This window comes from Callospermophilus lateralis, chromosome 6, assembly GCF_048772815.1.
Source record: "Callospermophilus lateralis isolate mCalLat2 chromosome 6, mCalLat2.hap1, whole genome shotgun sequence".
NCBI classification, from domain to species: Eukaryota; Metazoa; Chordata; class Mammalia; order Rodentia; family Sciuridae; genus Callospermophilus; species Callospermophilus lateralis.
Genome location: NC_135310.1, coordinates 102,576,155 through 102,597,511, shown reverse-complemented (window position 1 = coordinate 102,597,511; position 21,357 = coordinate 102,576,155). Strand labels below are relative to the sequence as shown.

The following is a 21,357-nucleotide window of genomic DNA, read 5'->3' as shown; positions in this document are numbered from 1 at the left end:
GGCTTGTTGGAGAGTTGGGAACCACTCGGGAGCAGAGACAGCTTTGTCCATAGCCTTGTTGTACTATTTAATTCTTTTTTTTGGGGGGGTGGAGGGGTCTACCAGGGATTGAACTCAGGGGACTCAAACCCTGAGCCACATCCCCCAGCCCTATTCTGTATTTTATTTAGAGACAGGGTCTTACTGAGTTGCTTAGCACCTCACTTTGGCAATGGCTGGCTTTGAACTCACAATCCTCCTCCTGCCTCAGTCTCTGGAACTGCTGGGATTACAGGCGTGCGCCACCACACCTGGCTACTTAATTCTTTTAAGCTACATACGTGGTCTTGCTTTGATAAATATCAAGATTCATAGTTTTTCAAGATGATAGAGAGAAAATGTATGAGATAAAAGGGCACCTAGTCTACTGGAGGAACACTCTTTGAAATACCTGGGCAGTCTCAGACCAGTAGAAATAATGTTTCCTCCCAGTCACTGTTTCTCTAGTTCTCTCACTGAAGCTGCGGCCTTTCAGATCTGGGAACCTCCATCATGATGCCTGTGCCACATCCCCAGCCTAGGGGACCCTGAGCCTGTTCTCTCTCCTGCATTTTCAGTATTTAATAGAGCCTCAATGAAAGGCCATTCTTTGTAGATAGCTGTGGCTATCAGACTATCTAATCTGCAAAGTATGTGGGGTTCCATAAGACAAACTAGATGGTAGGCACACTGGGGTCTTCACATGATTTATTGAGACACTATGACCTGTGGACTCTTCTATATGTTGGCATTCTTTTAAGTATAGTGTATGATTCTATTTGCTAGGTTCCCCTCCAAAAAGGCAAAAGTAAACCTTGGTTTAGGAATACATACAAAGGTGGTAAAAATATAAAGAGCCAGCCTAGTGATTACTTTAAAATACAGAAAGGGCTTAGGATGGGACTGGGAACTGCAATCAGAGGATCTTTTGAAGGGTAAGTTCTTATTTCTTGGCCTGGACATTACTAACACAAGCAGTGGCTTTATAACTACTAAATTGAGTAAATGTTTTATACATTCAGATGAAGAAATTTAGTAGGGTCTAACTAATCTAAATGTCTATCAAAGGGAACTATTTAATTGTGATAGTAAGGTATTAATGCACCCTTAAAATTATGTTTACAAAATTATGTCATCCTAGGATGACAAAAGTCACATTAGAAATGAATCTGGTATAAGTATATATAATGTATACATATATAGAGAGAACATCTCTAATCTCTAAAAGAACAGATGAAAAACTGGTCAGTGTTGCAAGAAGACAAGGAACAAAAGACTTCTTTTTTACTTTTTAATTTTATATCATGTGCGTTTGTTACAAATAAAAAAATCATCTATTTTTAAAAATACTTATTTGTTTGCATTAACACACTTCAGCAAAGAGGAGGAACTGGCATTCAAATATGGCTAGCCAATCATGACCATGTTAATTGTACAGACTTTTCTTTCTTATTCTTCGGTGCTGAGGATTGAACCCAAGGACTTGTGCGTTCTAAACACACCTCAGCATTGAGCAACATGCCCAGTCCCCAAAGATACTTTTCTAAGCAAACAGTTCTTATATATTATGAACTTGGCCCTGAGCTAGGTGCCATAAAGAATAAACATAAATAGGACAGAATCGAATCCCTTTAGAAGGTGAAGTCAGCGAGGAGGAGGGAGAAGGACATGAGTAATGTAGTAGAACTCTGGAATTCTCTTCATGCGTCCATTTAGTTTTGCTGTCCTTTATGGAGTTAGTTCATGCTTCTTGTCTTGACAAGTCTTAGAAATCAACTAGAAAATATATATTTTATAAATGAATTTGATTACTAAACAAAGTATTAAATATATCAGTTCTAGACTATTTATCTTTATATACTTCTGCAGCTCTTTCTACCCTCTGTTTCTGGGTTCTGTCATTTTTTGTTATGAAAAAGAAGGCATGGAGGAGATCCTAAGCAGGTGGACTCTTCACATCTTTGCTCCATTTGATATGTGTCTGTGACAATGAAACCCAATAGGTAGCAGAGGTGCTAAAAGCCCCAAACAATGAGTGTGGGGTGGGGAGATCAGAGGGCATTTCACACAGCAGGCTGGGTAAGTTTCTAGTCCTTACTGAGGATGGAAGCATTAGGGTGGAGGAGGCAAAAAGATTATTTGCATGAAAAATGTTTTGCCTACCACTTGTTGTGATTCCCATTTATCTGTAGTTATGTTTTAAAAGCTGCTTCCTAAGGAAATTCTTCCAGCCATTTCTCAGAGTAGTTGTTTTTTTTGTTTGTTTGTTTGTTTTTTGGGTTTTTTTTTTTTTTTTTTTTCCAGGAGGGGAAGGGATTGTCGAAAAATTTAAGTCATCTTAAAGGACAGAGGTTTAGAAGCATTTCATTGTTGCAATGATCCAAACCCATATATGTCATTTCTTCCTCAAAATCCCACTTGGTGCTCTTGCCTGGCAGGGAGCATTGCTGGTGAGGATGGGGGGTGTAGGTGAACAGAAAGGGGTCTTCCTGTGGTGGATGGTAAGCGAGAGAAGGAACGTAGCTGTTGAAATCCACAGGCACTTTCTCTTCATAAAGCTCGCCCCCTGGATTTGGCCATAATGGGTGGCAGCTAGTTTTGGCAGCAGGTGGTTCCAGGGGGATCTGCTGGGGAAAGTTCTCCAAAGAATTCTGGGAAGGAAAGAAGTCACAAGGCCAGCCGGTCAGAGGAAAAGGATAATTGGGACAATAGTTGTCATTGAGAGGGCTTCTCCCCAAAGCAGCGTTTTTATTCCATGCTTGCAGATTGTCATAATCTGAGTAGACTCCAGAGGCAGAAGGCTGAAACAGGTCTCCACTATTGTAGATCCTATTACTGGAAAATCTGCATTTTTCATACAGCTTAGTGGGGTCTAAGGTGGAAGTCGGGTCTGCCAGATCAGTGGTTCCCCCTGAACCATAACTCTTGGAGAAGGATAAGCAATCATTCAGTGAATTCTGCTGGGGAGTGTTAGCTATTAAATGTCCACTGTAACTGCCAGGCAATTGAACACCTTCCTGGAATGACCAAGTTAAAGGTAAACTTCCCTGACTTTGTGTTTCACCTGGAAGAGACTGGAAAGGAAAGTGAAATGCTCATGTTAATAAGTTAAGCAAATCCACACAACTACCACAGACACCCACGAGTTCCTCTACAAGCCCGTGCTTCATCAGATTCCCCTCGTTCCTTGCATATTTCAAGCAGGGATACACAGCAGCTCCCTCCCAACCACCGCAGACTGGGGAAGTAAAGGCTGCCTCGGTTTCCAGTTTAAACCTTTCCAACAAGTAAAAGCTGGATTTCCTTTCTCTCTATGGACACACAGCCAGGCCTAGGGTATTTCACACTCGAACATAAATCTAATACCCTGTCTTTCTGAGAAACTTTTAAGAGCCAATTTAAGAAAAATCAAACCACTCCCCCCTCCCCTCTCCTTCCCTCCTGTCCTCCACTTTTCTTTCAGTGCTGGATAGTCAATTTATTTTTATAAATGGAGGAATTATATTACTCACTAGTCAATCATAAGAAAAGAACCTGGTTCAGAATTAAGTTATACTCTTGTTTATGTCAAAGTATTAGCTAATAAGAGGATAGTTTTAGGGGAGGAAAGAAAAGAATATGACCAACCAGAGTGAACAGGAGGAAATGCCTTAGTTTGTTCTGCGATTCCTTTAATCTTCAGAAACTTTATTTCATGTTGGTAGGGAAGCTAAGGAAACAAGCTACTCTGGAGGCATATGGAAATTTTGAGGGGGGAAAAAAGCATGAGGCTATTTGTTGGAGATTATTTTAATTATAATTTGGTTCTATTAGAATAAAATTATAGCGTTCCAAAATACTCATTCAGGTTTCTCTTTTTTAAGTGTAGTAGGGAAGATGACTGGACAGTTACATAGAATTTTATGGTTGAGCGCATGCTACACTGCCTATCTCGCCTAGAACAACCATTAAGGTTCACACCATTATTTCCACTCCCAGTTACAGAATAGGAAACCGAGACAAGAAGAGATTGAACCACCTGAGTAACCCACCCGCCCTTGTAAGGGGCAGTGTGGTGGGAGCAGAAATTAAGAGTCAAATCTAAGATTAGAGGCAGGAGGATCCCTAGTTCAAGACCAGCTTGGGCAAATTAGAGAGATCTGTCTCAGGAAAAAAAATAAATAAATAAAAGAAAGAAAGAGAAAAACAACTCCATTTCTTTAGTAGATGCTTATTTGTAAATGAGCCTGACAGTGTATGTTTTTTTGGCTCTCTTTGTCAGTAAAAGACCAGACCATTCCCATCCACACCACAGGGGTGGCAAGTTGCTGTATGTTTTGAGCATACTTGATGTCAGGTTACCTTCGATCCTGGGTTCCCCTTCAGCTTTAGGGAGACAGAGGCAGGTGCCCCGTGCACTTTCTTCATTGCTCTTCTTGCCTCAGCTTCTAACTTGGTTTCTGGCTTTGGATGATCATGCTCTCCCTTTGACTTAAAAGAGACAAGGAAGTAAAAAAGAAAGAAAGAACTGGATCGTACTTTGTGGTGTGTGAGTTTTTACTGTCGCACGACTGTATGGTGGTGGTATTGCCTATTGCAACAGGATGAGAAAAACTTCTGAAATATCTCCTAAGACCCCATGTTCCTGCCTGTCTGCTCTTGTTCATGAGACTCCTTCTTCCTGTGGTTCCTCTCATCCACAGTGCTTCCTATACCATGTGTAGGACATTGGTAGACCCTGCCTATCTCACCCAGAATGACCCTTAAGGTTCACACCATCATTTCCACCCCCAGTTACAGAATAGGAAACTGAGGCATGGAGAGATTGAACCACATGGGTAACCTCCCCTTGTAAGGGGCAGTGTGGTGGGCGCAGGGATTGGCTGTGATTCCCCTCATTGGAACCAGCCAAACAGAAAGCCAATTGTGAAACATTTAGGAATTTTGTGAGCTGACTGTTAAAAAAGGCTAGCAGCTTAATATCAGTCACGGAGGGAACTGTCACATCACAGAAACTGGCAAATGTTCCAAATCAGGACTACTTTTTTTTTTTTTTTTTTGATATCTGGTTAGCTAGTACTGCACTCTGATATCAGACTACCCAGGTAGTCTGATATCAGAGTCCATTTGTCACGACTGTTTACACCACTGTCTCCATTTGAATTTCTTATATGTTTTTAGCAAAAAATGGTACTTTTAGGGGAAAAGTAACTTGTTCAAGTTTCCAGAGATAGTTAAAAGTCAGAGGTGGCCACTGAAGGCTGTGAGCTTCAATCTACTGTGCTAGCCCCGGTGTGATCTGATTAGCTATTGTCTGTCCTCAGGAGCTAGGGCCCCTTAGCCAGCTTCCTCCCCAGGGCTTCCCAGCACCTCCAACCTCTGCTGAAGTGTGGGGTGCAGATATTTGCTCTCCCTGAGCAGGGACTCCCAGCATTGGTGCAGGGTTGTCTTTGCTCCAGTGTCTCTAGCTTCTGAAGAGCCTACTTTTCCCAAGAAACTCTGCAAACATTTGTCAAATTACAGAGAAACAGAATCACATAACTAACTCAAATCCAACCTGGAAGAATATGAAGCGTCCATCGTGTCTCCAGAAGTTGGTGACGGGGAAGCCCCCATGGCCTCGGCAAGGAATCAGCTTCAAAGGCCCATTACAGTTGGGACAACTTTTCTCTACAAAAAGCAAAAGAAAGTGATGGTACTTGGCTGGCTGAGCCACATGGGGCACTTATGAGCCCTGCACAGACTCAACTTCTGTATGGTAGCAAATACACCTGGGTGGTTTTATGGACTTCTGTCTACTGGGTATTATCCCCCCAGACCAAAGAATACCTGGCCACCATAATGGCCTAGATTGGTCTTATACATGGATAGAGCAAGATGCTACCTTCTAAGTGGGGTATGGGTATTTTGCAGGTCAACAAGGAGCTCTTTTGAGCAGGAAAAGGTCTCCCTACTTACTTGCTGATATTTAAAATTCTTTTAGAGTAGAGAAAAATTTTCTTTCATTTTACAATTGAAGTAAGGATCAAGGGGAAAAGCCCCCTGGGAGAGAGAACACAGCCATTAAATTTTTACTAGGGTATGAATGACTAATAACAGGTTCTGACCAGAGAGCAAGTTTTGAAAACAAATTACTAGGAAAGAATGTGAAATAACTTGGGGTCTGCAGTGGGCTTTGGAACAGGGAACACTAAGAGTGTCTATTTCACAATCCATGAGTACCGAAAATAAAAAGAACAAACATTTCGGCCTGTGATAATGGTATGAACCTAAGCTGTCAGATCTAAATCTAACTTTAAATTAAATTAATCCCAGATGAATGCATTCATTAAGGTCCCACAGGGGCTCCTTGCCAAGATGTTAGATGGCAAGTCTGATAAACTACTTCATACTAAACTTTTACTTTCTAATTCTACTAAACTTTACATGGGTCACTGATGAGTTCATGATAGAAGATGTGGTATATCTTCTTTTTAACAAGGCTTGCATCAGGTGCCTAACCCAAGGGAGCAGTTTCTTGGTGGGAGCTCTGGATGTGTAGATCTGCGAGGTTGGGGAACAAGGGAGTGGGTTGGTTCCCCCGAATATACTCAGCCTCGCTCCCCACTGCACTAAAGTGTGAAGGGTTTGTTGGGATGTAACACAGCCTTTGGGATGTGTTGGGAGATACTGGGTCCATCTGGACAGGGGCATCTGGAGGGACACCAGTTTCCTTGCCAGTACCATCAAGTCCCACTCACTCTGCTGCTTCTGCCGGGCTTTGTCACAGATCGCAGGTCTCAGGTAGACCTTGCGCCCCTCCTTGGTAGAGCAGTTGTGGCCGCACACCACCACACCCAGACAGGACTTCTTGAGGATGCGAGAGTTGTGGTTGTTCGTGTTGCGCATGGCCCAGCTACTCAGGTGCCGCTGTGCATTCCTGTCCTCTGAGCTGTAGATGTGCTTCACATAGGAATCTGGCCACTCCTGGAACCAGTCAGTCTTTTTCACATTCTGATAGAAACACAAAGGTCGCTATTAGAGTTCAAGCCCTAAAAACGCAACTGTTCATCATGGAAGAGTCAAGAGACATGAAGGACGTTTCGACCATCCAGAGCTGAGCATGAGACCGTTGGCAAGTCTGGCCTAGACTGAATCCTGGAGATGATATCTGCACAGCACAACAGCTGCAGAGAGACTGCTGTGTCTGTCCAGTCGCTGAACCAAAATAAGCTGGAATTTAGGCCCTTTGAGTTCTATCTGATTGATGTTTCTGTAGTCCTTGGTGATAAAAGTAATGACCATTTCTAAGGAAGAATTTTTGAGAGTGAAGTAATCACTGTCCTCTTTCACAATAACTATGGAAAACTTTGTAACTGGACAGTAAGATAATGTCTCATACCGAACTGCGGCTACCTTGTTGGAAATCCCACAGGCTTATGCAAAGTCACTAGAGATAAGCAGTGGGGAGACTGGAGGGCCCTGATTCACAAAGGTCCTAAGAATCACTTTATTCCCCATGGAGAGTCTTTCCCTTTTTCTCTATCACTGTATACGTATGCCTCAAATGGCAGAGGACTCAGGAAGGAGCTGTGTTCTGGCCCAGGACAGATGCTATTCCCTGTGTATGAACATCTGATTAAACTCTTCTGTGAAAGGTCAGAGATGAGGCAGCTATTATCCAGTGGATACAGAATTTTAGTTTTACAAGATGAAAAAGTTCTAGAGAGGGGTTACATAACAAAGTGCATGAGGTGACCATTGACTATACCATATACTTAAAAATGGTTAAAATGGCTGGGTGCAGTGGCACATGCCAGTCATCTCAGAGACTCTGGAGGCTAAGGCAGGAGGAATCCCAGGTTTGAGGCCAGCCTCAGCAACTTAATGAAACCCTGCCTCAAAATAAAAATGTGGCTCAGTGGTTAAATGCCCCAGGATTCAATTCCTGTTTTTCTAAAAAAAAAAGTTAAGTTGGCAAATTTGTACCATAAAGTAATAATAAGGCTGGCATGTTGGCACACAGGCACACACCTATAATCCCAGCAATTCAAGAGGGTTGCAAGTTCAAGGCCAGCCTCAGCAATGTATTGAGACCCTGTCACAAAATTAAAAAGGATTGGGGATGTAGCATCCCTGAGTTCAAAGCTCAGTTCTGCAAAAATAACAACAATAAAAGTTCAGGGATACAGATCCTTAGTTATTTTGCTTTCTGTGCTTCTGTTTCTTCATCTGTATAACAGGGATAATGAGACCTGCCAATCTCAAGAGTTGTTCTGAGGGTTAAATATGACATATGTAAAATATTTAGCACGACACCTGCCATGCTGTGGGCCCTATGCAGATGTTAGCCACTGACAGAACAGTTCACATCCCAGGCCCAACAATGGTAACAGATGCTGCATTTGACAGATCCTGCATAGTTCTTAGAATGAAATGAGTAGTCAGACTTACACAGCTGTCAAATAATTAGCAAGAACACTTTTCCTCTAGAAGATTCTGGAGGTCAAAATAGAAAATTCTAGAAGGCTCAGAGGAAGAGATCAGGGTGCCTCTCCAACAGGAAAGCACAGTCTAGAATATGAGAAAATAAAGCCAAAATTTTTTTAGAAAGAAAAACACAAACATCAACCTCAGGATGGATAGGCGTTTACTGAGTTACACTTCAAGTTTAGAATATGCCAAAGAACAGGAAGCAGCCCCAGAGGAGAAGGGAGGAAGGTTGTAAAGCACACAGAGTGGCATCTGGAGAAGTCTCGCTGGTCCATTAGGCATCCCAGAGGAAGGTGCAGCCAGACTTGTCTCTCTGTCCTTTCTAGGACTTTCCCCTTCTTCCCCAGTCCCCTGGCAATTCTGAGCTTCATAAAATTTAATGCCTGGGGTGAAAAGCTGCCCAGCCAGCCCCCAACCTCTTGCTTTCTCCACCCACCTTCTCTTTGTTCTAACTAAAAACCTACATAATGCTCTCCTTTTATCCCATAGAAATGCCATAGAAAGTGGAACAGAGTATTTTATTATTTGAAATGATAAAAAGTGCAATTTAAAACATTAAAATAGGTACTTATCTTTAATTATTTGGACTATGAAAATCTGGGAGATTGAAATTGTTTGGATTACTGAACTATAACACACAGTTATCAGAGTAACAGAGACAGGGGAAAAGAGGGACTTAGAGAAAAGTTGAGATTTTTAAAGACAAGTGTCCTCTTCAGGCTGATCTAGGTCATAACTCCTGTGACCCAGGATACGAGGAATAAATCTATTAGCGTCTTAGATATTCTGACTAAAGCAAAGACACCCTTCCTGTGGAGGAAGAAGTGATCTCCACATCATTTAATCTATTTATTTCTGCAGGGCGTCCATTGGCACCCTGGTTTTCAGGATTCATGAATAATACTGTAATTCAGATTCATGAATAATAATCCATATACTTGATAGTATATGGATTGAGAAAATCATTAAGAGTAAATGGGATCAAATGATTCTCTTGGCTATTTATTTATGCCCAGTCTGGCAGTACTGGGGTTTGGATCCAGGTGTGCTCTATCATTAAGCCACATCCCTAAACCTTTTTAATTTTATTTTAAAACAGGGTCTCACTAAGTTGCCTAACCCTCAAATTCACAATCCTCCTGTTTCAGCCTCCTGTGTAGCTGGGATTACAAGCACCACTGCACCCAACTATGCCCAGTCTTTTAATCTGACATTTAGTGGGATTTTTGACATCTTTTACTTTGAAATTATGAGAAAATTCAGATTCCAATAATGCAAAACAACTTAAGAGTCAAATGGATGACAGTGATTTCTCAGACTCTGATTTTCTCAGACTAAGATTTTCTTGCAGTCCCGGGGACTGAACTCAAGGCCTCACATGTGCTAGGCAAATGCCCTACCACTGAGCTATGTCTGCAGGCCTGAATATGAGAAGAGAATATTTGAAAGCCATTTAAATTTAAGGCTTCGGAGAGGTAAAATTTAAAATGAAAGAATAATCATTTCTTAATCTTGTTTAGCAAATCCCCATAAAATATTTGCTTCTTTTTAGATCCTTTGTTTATCTTAATTTCTAACTTTTCATGAGTAACTCTTTGTTTTTCCTCTTAGTTAAGTAGTTTATAATTGAAAGGGAATATTCCTAAGGTTTCTGCAATGCAAATCTAACTAATTTATATTTTATAATCTCATGGATAACATCATTGGAAATTAATTGATATTTCCATAAATTCTTTGTATAATGTTTTACTAGGAGATTTAATCTTCTAACTCACTCAAAGCTTTCCAAGTGCTATGTAATCAGAGCACTGTTTATACTCCCTTAATTCTAATTTAACTTAACCTCTTGAAATTTTGGTAGGGTGTTGTAAGAATTAGAGATTATTTTTTCTTTGTGGTATTGGGGGCACGTTATCAGTGAGCTACAAACCCAGCTCTATTTATTTTTTACTTTGAGACAGGATCTCGCTAAGTTGCCTACACTAGCCTCAAACTTGTGATTCTTCTGCCTCAGGCTTCTGAGTAGTTGGGATTACAGGGAGATGTCACCACACCCAGCTAAGAATTAGATATTACTGCTATGTAAGAGTAATAAATTTAGACTCAAATTTTGAAATATCAAAACGTTTTACATTAGGTCATTTTATCAAAATTGAGATGGGTATGGTGATGTCTACCTGTAATCCCAGCTACTCAGGAGGCTAAAGCAAGAAGATTGAATTTAAGGCTAGCCTCAGCAATTTGGAAAAACCCTGTATCAAAATAAAAATGAAAAGGGGGTCTGGGGATGGGGCTTAGTGTTAGAGTACTTGCCTCAAATGTGAGAAGCCCTGGGTTCCATCCCCAGGACTGAAAACAAAAACAAAAACAAACAAAAAAAAACAACTGGTATTTATAGAGCACTCATATAGGGCAATGATTTGCTGGGTTTTCCTTAATTATGTGAATAGATTATTAGATCCTTATAATAAATATTTCCAAATACAGAAGGCACAGCAAACAGAAACACCTTTAAGCAAATCAAATATAGGGAAAAAATTAGATGTGACTTAGAGAAAAAAAAAATCAAGTAGCATATTGATCTACATAAAACTTTCCGGGAACTTCTCTCTTCTGGGCCAACTGGAAATAAAATTCCAAGTATCATCAAGGAGAGAAATTCATTCCAACAAAATGCCTTTGATCATCTTAGAATGATTCCTTACATTAAACTTGTTATTTCCTACATGAGTTCAGGAACCATAATTCAGGATAAAATTCCTTATTTGCTCTGAAAAAACTAAGTGAGACCCAGTTACTCCAGCTTCAGAATTTTTTGTTGCCTACTTCCCTCTTCTCTTCTGCCCTTCCTTTCCCTCTTCACCACCTAAGCAAGGGTCCTACTGGAGGACACCTGGAGGAGCGTCTGTACTTCCACAGTGGAAAGAACATTCCTATCCCCATCACAGCAGCAGCCCAAAGTGGCAGAATTCCAGCCCTAGTAGTAGGAACCCAAATAATCATGGGAGTCCATATAGGTGAGGCTGTACCAAGAACGTTCACATGACCTTGAGGTCCAAGAGAATGCTAGGTAGAGGGTCAAGTCATGGGTGTCCCCTTCAGACCAACAATGTGATCTGATCATGTAGTCAAATTATAATTGACAAGAAATCCAGAATCCGGTTTCTCTGTTAGCTCCTTAGCATCAAGACCCATCTGATTCCAACAGTTGCTTTGTTCTGATTACATTGAGTCTTATGAATTAGCAGAAAAGTTTACAAGTTGGTTTTGCTCACAATTTTGGGATCATCCTCTGCAGAGTTAAAGGAAATTTTGCTAGGTAAAATCATAATCCAGGAACAAACGAATTGGAGCGACAGTCCTTCCCCCCCCCCCCCGCCTTTTTTTTCCTACTAGTCTATTCTAGGAAATATTTTCTTTCTTTCTTTTTTTGGTAGCAGGGATTGAACCCAAGGGGCACTTAACCACTGAGCCCATCCCCAGCCCTTTTTATTTTTTATTTGGAGACAGGATCTCTCCAAGTTGCCTCACTAAATTGCTGAGGCTGCCTTTGAACTTGTTGCTGGGATTTTAGGCATGCCCCACCATGCCCAGATGGGGGAATGTTTTCTTTACCAAAAACAAAGTACTTTAAATGTGGAGTTGGGCTAGAGTTGTTGTTGATTGGTAGAGTACATGCTTAGTATGCACTAGGCTATGGTTTTAATCCCTAGGATTATAAAACAAAAACAATCAAGAAACCCCTGGAATCGTGTGAGTTAATGGCTTAGTGTGGCTTTGGCCTTGGATTTGACCTGAAAACTAGTCAGGGCTTAGGAGCAAAATGATTCAGTGTGTTTTCTGCTGTGATGTTATTGAAACAACAGATTTCTGCTTGGAAGAACTGACTGGTGTTAGGAATAGAATGGATACTTAACCTCCCTCTGTGAAATGGGTACATTAAAGTAGAAAAAGAAACTGAATTTCTTCCTAATTTTCAAACAAAAAAATAAATTTCCTACAAGGCTCTTCCATAAATGTTACAATCAGTTTTAATGAGAGCATGACACTCTTTGGGACCACATAATCTATATTTTTAATGAAGGTAAAAATAAACCAACGCCCAACATTTGCTGTATGAACCAAGCACTCACTGAAGCAATTGGAATGGAACTTTCCAGTATATGTAATGTAAGGGGAATGAAAGGGAAAACAAAATTGATGGATTACATTGGCTTAGAAAAAAAGAGACTTTTATCGATGATGCCTATACTTCAGGTACCTACACTTCTGGGCTGGCTTCCTAATGGTTGTATTAAACAGAAATGAAATTCAAATAGAAACAGTGACATGAAGATTAGTAAAGACATAATACAGCGGAAGGAAAAGGGAACATGCAGGGAACAAATACAGGGAGCCAGTGTACTTGGCTCACCCTGACAAGGCACTGGGTTCAGTGCCCAGATGTCCAGAAAGAGTTACTGAGGGCAGGTGGAGTTGGAGGGAGGGGGCCTTTCTATGCCCAGAATGTGAATATGATGGTTTCCAGTGCAACAACCTAATGGCTTCTCACTACTTGTATGATAGACCTGTCTTCTAGGGATAGCCCGCTTCCAAACCACCTGTCCAGCCAGTAACACCCCAAACATTCTTGCTGAATTCCTTTGCATGACTCCCTCAGGTGGAGACATCTAAGAGCCTTCAGATTTTGGTGCCCTATGCTTTCCCTTGATGGTCAAAGCCATTTGCTAGCGGCTGTCTTGTTCCTATGCCAGAGTCATGCTGAATACATATCCCTCTTTCAAGCTCCTCTAGCATTTCTCTACTTGGTGTTAATTCTCTATGTAGACACTGTATTTGTTCCACTAGACCAGAGACCATGAGCCCTTCCATGCAAGTCAACATAGCCGAATGCCTCAGCATCTCTCTGCCTGCTCCAGGGGACATCACTCTCACTGTTGTCAAAAATTAATCCACACATCTTGATATACCTGAGGGATATAAAAGGATGCAGAGATTCTAGGCCTGGAAGATTAGCCAATGGGTAACCGATTACCCAAAATAACCAAGTTAGCATTTACTGATTGAAACTGGAAGCATGTGAGAAGCCGAGAACAGATAAAGAATTTGTACCATATGTTGCCGAAGTAAATTGTTCCAGCAAGAATATAAAATTATGAAAAATAAACCATGAATTATTTTTATAGGTGGGAGAGAAAATGTAATTGAGGAAATTTATAATAAGAAGACATTGCATTTGATTCTTTGAACCACAGTTTTTTTGTGCAAGTTGGAACACTAATAATCTGTGGGTCTTCATGCAAAAAAGAGGCCCATGGTGAAAATATGTTAGGGCAACACCTCTTAATATGACCTTCTCTCAGGAGAGCCATTACACACAGGATGGAATAATAGAATACAGATCTGCAGTAAAGAAATTTGTTTAGCTTCTTTGAACTTAACATTGCCCCTTTACTTTCTCAGCAAGACCTTTTAAAATTCCTTGTAATTTGTACTCTACAAATTGGGAAACACTGCTCCAAATAGCTTAGAGATTGAGGCAAGATATGTAAGAAGGTATCGAAGACGTAAGAAAAATGATTTTGTTCAGAGTCACACAGACATTAGGCAATACAGCTACTCACCAATGAATTCTAGAATTATTAGCTGGAACTCAAGTCCAGGGCTATCTCTAAGTCCTAAGTTTTCTATAATGCACTACAGTGCTTCCAGATATGTTCTAAAAAATAAAACCTTTTGTTTGAAAATCTTCCCAGATTTTTTATTTTTTACCTCAACTGGTTCTTAAAAATAAAAAATGTCTTTACCTTTATTTTATTTTTATGCAGTGCTGAGAATCAAAACCAGTGCCTCACACATGCCAGGCAAGCACTCTACCACTGAGTCACAACCTCAATCCCTCAACTGATTCTTGATATAATTTCAGAGGGGCTGAATGGTGTGGTCTCTGCTCAGAAATTAAGAAATATTTGCACTTTTTAATCATTTCCATTATATATTTAACAAATTGAAGGCACTTAACTATTTCCCTAAATAATCTTGGTACATTTTCTATAAACTTTAAATGATATGTTTCCAAAACTGAATCTATATTTTCACACTAGATTTCTCAGTTTACTCTCTCAGATAACTAAGAATGCCTTGTTTTTGGAAATTCATGTTGGAACATGAGCTTCTATGAGCCTGAGTTTCCCTTCAGGGAAGTAGTTCTTTCCCTTTTTTGTTTATGGATCTGATGAGTGATATGGATCCTCTGTCCCAGAAAAAAAAAAAGAAGAAAGAAAGAAAAGAAAAGTGTATGTTAACACACAGTATTGCCTACCACTTCAAGGAGATCTCTGATTCTACTGAAACCCTGCTCTAGAATGTGACATTGCAACATTTTCCATGCATCTGCTAACTTCAGTTCTTGATGTTTGTGTATCTCCAACTCCTATTTATGAGTTGCCATCTTAAAATTAGAAACAGGCAAAATAAGGGTCCCGCAGCTAGGAGTAATTAAAAGTTACCTTAGAGCATCTCTACAACAGCTATAAGAATTGTAATACAAATTAAGAGCAGTTATAAACATAAGTTCCTGAAAATAGACATGGGTATGTTTTAGCTGTGGTTCATTTAGCCACCTTCAGGTGAGTAGAAAATAGGTACATTTTCCATTCTTCAGCACTCCCAAGACCTACCAAGGGAGAATATGAGAGGACTTTAAGGAGAAACAAAAGGACATCTTCATTAAAGTAAAAATACCAATTGGTTATAAATCAAGACTCTGGAATCTCTGTCTCCTCTCCTTTGCTTGGGGTAATTCAAATTCCTTGCTCCCAGAATCAGGCAGACTAGATGGACCTTTTCATTTCTTGGTACTAGTTAGTCTCCACCCCTAGTCTTCCTAGTCTCCTTTTCAAACAACCTCCAGTGAAAACATTATTAAAACACCCAAAAGAGAGGACAAGGAAGCCAGGAATGCTATACATGGAAAAATCAGTTTTAAACAACCAGTGCTTTCAATCAAATTAAGACTTAGAAAGTCAATTACCAAAGAGGAGGTCAAAAAAAATATAAAATAAAAGGCATTCTGTATCTAAAAAGCAATCCAGTTTGGTTGTGTGGTATTTACAGAAGTCATACAAGAGCATGTCGTATTCCACAAAAACACCATCAGTCAGACATTGCAGCTACAGGCCATTATTATAAGATAAAATGGTATGGGGACTTGTGTACAATGAAGCACAAATAAATTGTCATGCATTTGTTCATACCAACTGGCCAGGGTGAGTACAACCTGAGCAGGGCAGCTTAGGAAGAGAAAGGAATTAGCACACTCTTTGTCTCAGTCTAGTATTGGGAGGATCTGATAGGTAAAGGGCTGCTCAAATCATATCTCCTCTTAAAATTCCCCAGTTGAGCTGGGTGTAGTGGTGCACATGTGTAAATCCTGGTTACTCAGGAGGCTGAGACAGGAGGATGGCAAGTTCAAGGGCAGGCTGGGCAACTTAGTAAAACCCTGTCTCAAAATAAAATGTAAAAAGGGTTGGGATGTGACTCAGTGGTAGAGCACTTGTCTAGCAAGCATGAGGTCCTGGGTTCCATCCTCCATATTGAAACAACAACAACAACAACAAAATCCTCCATCAAATGTCTACTGAAGGTCTAAGGGAGTTCACACAGCTGGGACCCTCACAATTTCCTTCCAGGTTCTAGCAGGTTAATAATAGTCAAGGATTCATAGCCAAATGCAGAAGATAGTCCTATAGCAAGTACATACCTGTGGCAGTTTCATGTCATTAATGTCCCAGTTTAATACCTCTTTGTCTTCAGAATCAAAGTCTTCAGGTTCCATGATAAAGTCAGGTCACCCACACGTTTTCCTCTATTCAATTTCCTTCAATTTGAACTTGAGAATTTGCTCTCAAAGGTTCTTGATATAGGTGGATTAGCCTATTCAAGCAACATAAACAGAAGATTGTTTTCAGAGGCTAAAAAATAAATGATAGTAAGTAATAACAACCATTCAAGAGATAAAAACCAGTTTCATCTGCCAGAAATATCTGATTCACCAACATTTTTTCAAGTACCAAGATATTAATAAAAAAAATATAGAAGCTACTAGTGAGCTTGTTGAAATAAACCTTGACCATTGGGAACTAGAAGTACAGAGATCATTATTTTGACTCTTGGGTCTGGGCTTCCTTTCTCATTGCTAGGTTATAGAGTTAGTTCTTAGTAAGAACTACTGTTGTGTGTAGCAAATGGTTAGGACCCTTTTCTTCATAAATGTTAGGGTCGGGAAGGATAACTGCTTTGGACTGTTTTCCACAGAAACAATTTCACAAATTAGTTACCATGAAGTTACACAAGGGGAACATCACATTGGATTTATCTGGAAGCCATAGGGATTAATTTTGGTCTCCCAAATATGTCTGTGGATGTTCAAATACCATCATCAAATATTCTCTGAAACATAGTTTCTTAACCTTAGCACTATGGACATTTTGGATTAGGTAATTCTTTGTTGTGGGGGCTATCTTGCGCATTTTAGAATGTTTAGCATTATTCCTAATCTTTATCCATTAGATACTGAGGGCACCTCCCTTTTCAGTTGTGATACCCCAAAATATCTCTAGACCAATTTTCATGAGACAGGGGCTAAAGGCGGCTATTCAAGAAGTGCTGTTTTAAAATAGTGTTTCTGGGGGCATTGTGGTGCATGCTTGTAATCCCAGTGGCTCAGGAGGCTAAAGCAGGAGGATTGCAAGTTCAAAGGCAGCCTCAATAGTTAGCGAGGCCCCAAGCAACTCAGTAAGACCCTGTCTCAAAATAAAATATAAGAAATGGGTTGAGGATGTGGCTTAATAGTTAAGTGCCCCTAAATTCAATCCCTGGTACCAAAAAATAACAAAAAATAACATAGTGTTTCTCCTACTCAGGAGCTAAGGCAGGAGGATCGAAAGTTCAAGCCCAGCCTCAAAATGAGAAGGGCTGGGGATGTAGTTCAGAGTGCCCCTGGGCTCAATCTCCCATACAACAAAGTAAATAATAATTCAATTCTAGATTTAAAGAAATTTTGCGTGGTGCTAGGGATTAAATCCAAGTGTGTTCTACCACTGACCTATACCCAGTCCCCCAGCCCTTTGGAGACAGGTCTTAGGAAGTTTCCCAGGCTGCTCTCAAACTTGTCATCTTCCTGCATTAACCTTCCTAGTTGCTGAGATGATAGGCATATGCAATCACACTGAGTCTAAATTAAAATTCTTTTTAAAGGCCGTGATATAGCTCAGTGGCAGAGCGTCCCTGGGTTCAATTCCCAGTATTGAGGAGAGATGTTTAAAGCACACTTGAAGATTTTCTGACTGTAGTGAGGCCTGGTGGGCACACCTATAATCTCAGCCACTCAGGGGGCCAGCCTTGGTAATTTAGCAAGACCCCATCTCAAAATAAAAAATTAAAAGGGCTGGGAAAGTAGTAAAGCCCTCTGGGTTCAATCTCCAATACTGAGAAGAAAAAAAGCAATTAAAAAGATTTTTTGACTATCTTCAACAATATCTCTCTCCCCACCTTCTTAAAAAGATGCTGTCTAATTTCTTTGATTAAATTGTATTATGTAAATGATATTTAAAAAATGTTTGTTTGAACTGAAATTTTTTCCTTAAAAGAAATACTGCCCTAATTTCCAACTATAATTGGTTTAAAAAGATTTAGGAGTGAGGATGGGAAGAAGGTGGGAAGAAAGGAAAAGAAAATTTTGAAATGTTCTCTACTGAGAAAAAAAAAAGCTAATCATTTTGCAGATAAAATGTTCTCGCTAGTAGGATACAAAATCCAAAGTGAAACATGTTCATCTATGAAACACTCTCATTTGTTGGCACTCTTATAAAATCCAGGGACATAACAATGCTATATAGAGTCACTTAACAGCAAACTCAAAATACAAGTTATAGTAGTAGAATGAAGTTTAGCAATTCCTGCAGACTTTGTTTTTTAATTTATTTTTATTTATTCCTTATACTCACCCATCACCAAACTCCACTGAGGAAAAGTGTATGTATATAAGGAGTGTTAATCTGAACATATAAATGAAATGTTAGCCATTAAATAACAAGCTAAAGTGAGTTCCCCCTCTACCCCTCTTCCCACGCTTAGGAACATCCCAGTGGCCACAGACTCAAAGCACACGAGGTCCCTACTCCCCAGTTCAAACATTAACATACAAGACTAAATGTGGAGAAGGGTTGTTATTGCTGTTGTGATTTTTTTCCCCCCGCAGTGCTGGGTATGGAAGCTAGGGCCTTGTGTGTATAATCCAACCCCCTACCATAGAGCTATACCCTAAACCAATGCTCAAGAGTTTTAAGTAAAATTCTACATTTAAGAAATAAACATTAAGTTGCTGCTGAAAAAAATAAGATTTTAATTCTAAGGACTTAAATAACAAGTATCAAGCGTAGGTTTTATGTACTTACCTCTTTTGAATAGTAGCAATAGTAACTTTTTTTTTTTTTTTTTTTTTTTTTTGGTACCAGAGATTGAACCCAGGGATACTTCACCACTGAGCCACATCCCAAGCTCTTTATACTTTTTATTTGGAGACAGGGTCTCCCTAAGTTGCTTAGGGCGTTGGCAATAGTAACTTTGATAGCCCAAGTTTTGTTATAAACAATTAGAATAGATTTATTTTTAGAGTAGGAATATATAGCTCAGTGGTAGAGTACATGCATGAGGTCTTAGGTTAATTTCCCAGCATGGAATAATAAAAATAAATGAATTTTTTTTAAACTTTGGAAAATAAAATTTATATTTTCAAATTCAAAAAACAGCTGGGCTTATAGCTCAGTGAGTGGTAGCATAGCAAGCATAAGGACCTGGGTTCATTCTGTAGGATCACAAACAAACAAACAAAACCCATGCTTCATTCTCTTTGAATATGTTCATAATTTACTATCATACATGTATTCCCAATGTTCACCTGTTCCAAAAAAATAAATATAATTATTGCTTTTAAATTAAGGGAAGGGAGTTTTTAAACTAAGGGAAGAGAGCTGGGTGCGGTAGCACACACCTGTAGTCCCAGCATGCAGGAGGATCCCTTTGCTTTCAGGACTTCAAGACAAGCCTGGGCAACACATTGAGACCCCCATCTCAAAAATAAATACATGACAAAATTAAGGGAAGAGATTTTTTTTTTTTAAAAAAAGTCATACTTCAGGAAAGCTATGTTACTTCTTATATTTTTTCTGATATAAACTTTTGCTAAATGAATGAACATTAATATTTCCCTGAAAATTAAGAACAAAACAGAAAAGATAAAATGACTAGCCGGACATCGTGCTGCACACCTGTAATCCAATCGGCTTGGGAGGCTGAGGCAGGAGGATTAACAAGTTCAAAGTTAGCCTCGGTAACTTAGTTAAGACCCTAAGTAACTGCGTGAGACCCTAATCTCAAAATAAAATATAAAAAGGACTGGGGATGTAGCTCAGTGGTTAAGTGCCTCTGGATTCAATCCCCAGTACCAAAAAATAAAAAATAAAATAAAAATATAAAGAAGAAAACAAAAGACTGCTTTTCAGCCCTTAAACAAGTAAATGCAAATCATCTTCCAGGTTAAAAAAACTAAATCTGTCAAGACTTAGTTTTTTTTTAAAGCACTTTGGCCAAAGTATATTCAATGTTCATCATTTCTACAGAGAATGAACTAGAACAAATAAAACCATGTAGGAGTGGGTGGCCATTACCACAACCTTTACATTTACCTCTCTTCTCAATAGTTTTGGCTTCCTTACCTTCTGACTTCTTATCCAGATGTAGACAATATTGTCAAGAACTCATCTCCCGTTCAGGTCCCAGTAAGTTCTGGTCATTTTCCTGTTCCCTATTCCAGGTCAGGGTACACTATGCTAATGAGCTCTGGCAACAATCCAATCAAAATCTAGATGCTCTCAGCTCAGGATAGGTAAAAGCAGCCTGTTTCTTCTCAGCAGCCAACAATGTAATGAATATTCTATGGTGTGCTTCTGAACTTTCCCCTTCTTTATGTTGAGGACCTTGTAACTGAAATGGACATTGAGAAGAACCTTGTGAAGAAGTACAGATGTCTTCCTTCTTGTTTCATAGGGTAAGCCCAAACAGATTCAATCACTGTAGATCTTCATTCTCTTATCATTTATCCAGCCTGTGTACAAGACAGAAGACAGACACATAGACAGGTAGAGAGATATTATGGTGGTAGAAATTATTGGGTTAGAATCCAAATAGCCAACATCTCCTAAACCAGAAATACCAAAATGCTATCCTATCCCTAACAATGATGACAGTAATTCTGAGTGTTCAAATCCCCCAAATAATACAAATCTTTCTTCTCAAGATGTCCTCAGTGCAGTTCTTCCTTGAGTGCTGCCTCAGTACCAGCTGTGTAAGTTCAGTTCATCTGCTATGTTCCAGGTGGTCCACTAGGCTCTGGAGATACCAGGGAGAATTAAAGCCATTAAGCATCGGGTGTGGTGGCATACCTATTCCCGGCGATCTGGGAGGCTGAGGCAGGAGGATTGCAATTTCAAAGCCAAGCCTCAGAAACTTAGCAAGACCTTGTCTTAAAATAAAAAATAAAAGAGGATGTGACTCAGTGGTAAAGTGCTCCTGGGTTCAATCCTCAGTGCCAAAATAATATAAAGCCATTAAGAAGTTCACTCTTGGGGCTGGGGATGTGGCTCAAGCAGTAGCACGCTCGCCTGGTATGCGTGGGTGCTGGGTTTGATCTTCAGCACTACATAAAAATAAAAAAATAAAGATGTGTCCATTGAAAACTAAAAAAATAAATATTAAAAAATTCTCTCTCTCACTCTCTTTAAAAAAAAAAAAAGAAAAAGAAAAAAGAAAAAGTTCACTCTAGCTACC

General features: G+C 39.7%; 1 protein-coding gene across 1 annotated transcript; it reads right to left on the bottom strand.

The window, feature by feature from the left end:
• Positions 1-2,351: 2,351 nt before the first annotated feature.
• Positions 2,352-16,306, bottom strand: Gcm1 (glial cells missing transcription factor 1). Its single transcript, XM_076860080.1, has 5 exons — positions 16,232-16,306; positions 6,738-6,990; positions 5,555-5,667; positions 4,360-4,488; positions 2,352-3,092 (listed from the first exon to the last, which is right to left on the bottom strand). The coding sequence occupies exons 1-5, from the start codon at positions 16,304-16,306 to the stop codon at positions 2,352-2,354; spliced, it is 1,311 nt and encodes a 436-aa protein (XP_076716195.1).
• Positions 16,307-21,357: the final 5,051 nt, after the last annotated feature.

Bases quoted from the DNA above. Each gene is read 5' to 3' on its own strand.
- Gcm1 (XM_076860080.1), bottom strand. From the start codon at position 16,306: ATGGAACCTGAAGACTTTGATTCTGAAGACAAAGAGGTATTAAACTGG. The intron at 6,991-16,231 runs GTATGTACTTGC...TGTTTCTATCAG, and splicing joins ATGACATGAAACTGCCACAG to AATGTGAAAAAGACTGACTG. The intron at 5,668-6,737 runs GTGAGTGGGACT...TGCTTTTTGTAG, and splicing joins AGCCCGGCAGAAGCAGCAGA to AGAAAAGTTGTCCCAACTGT.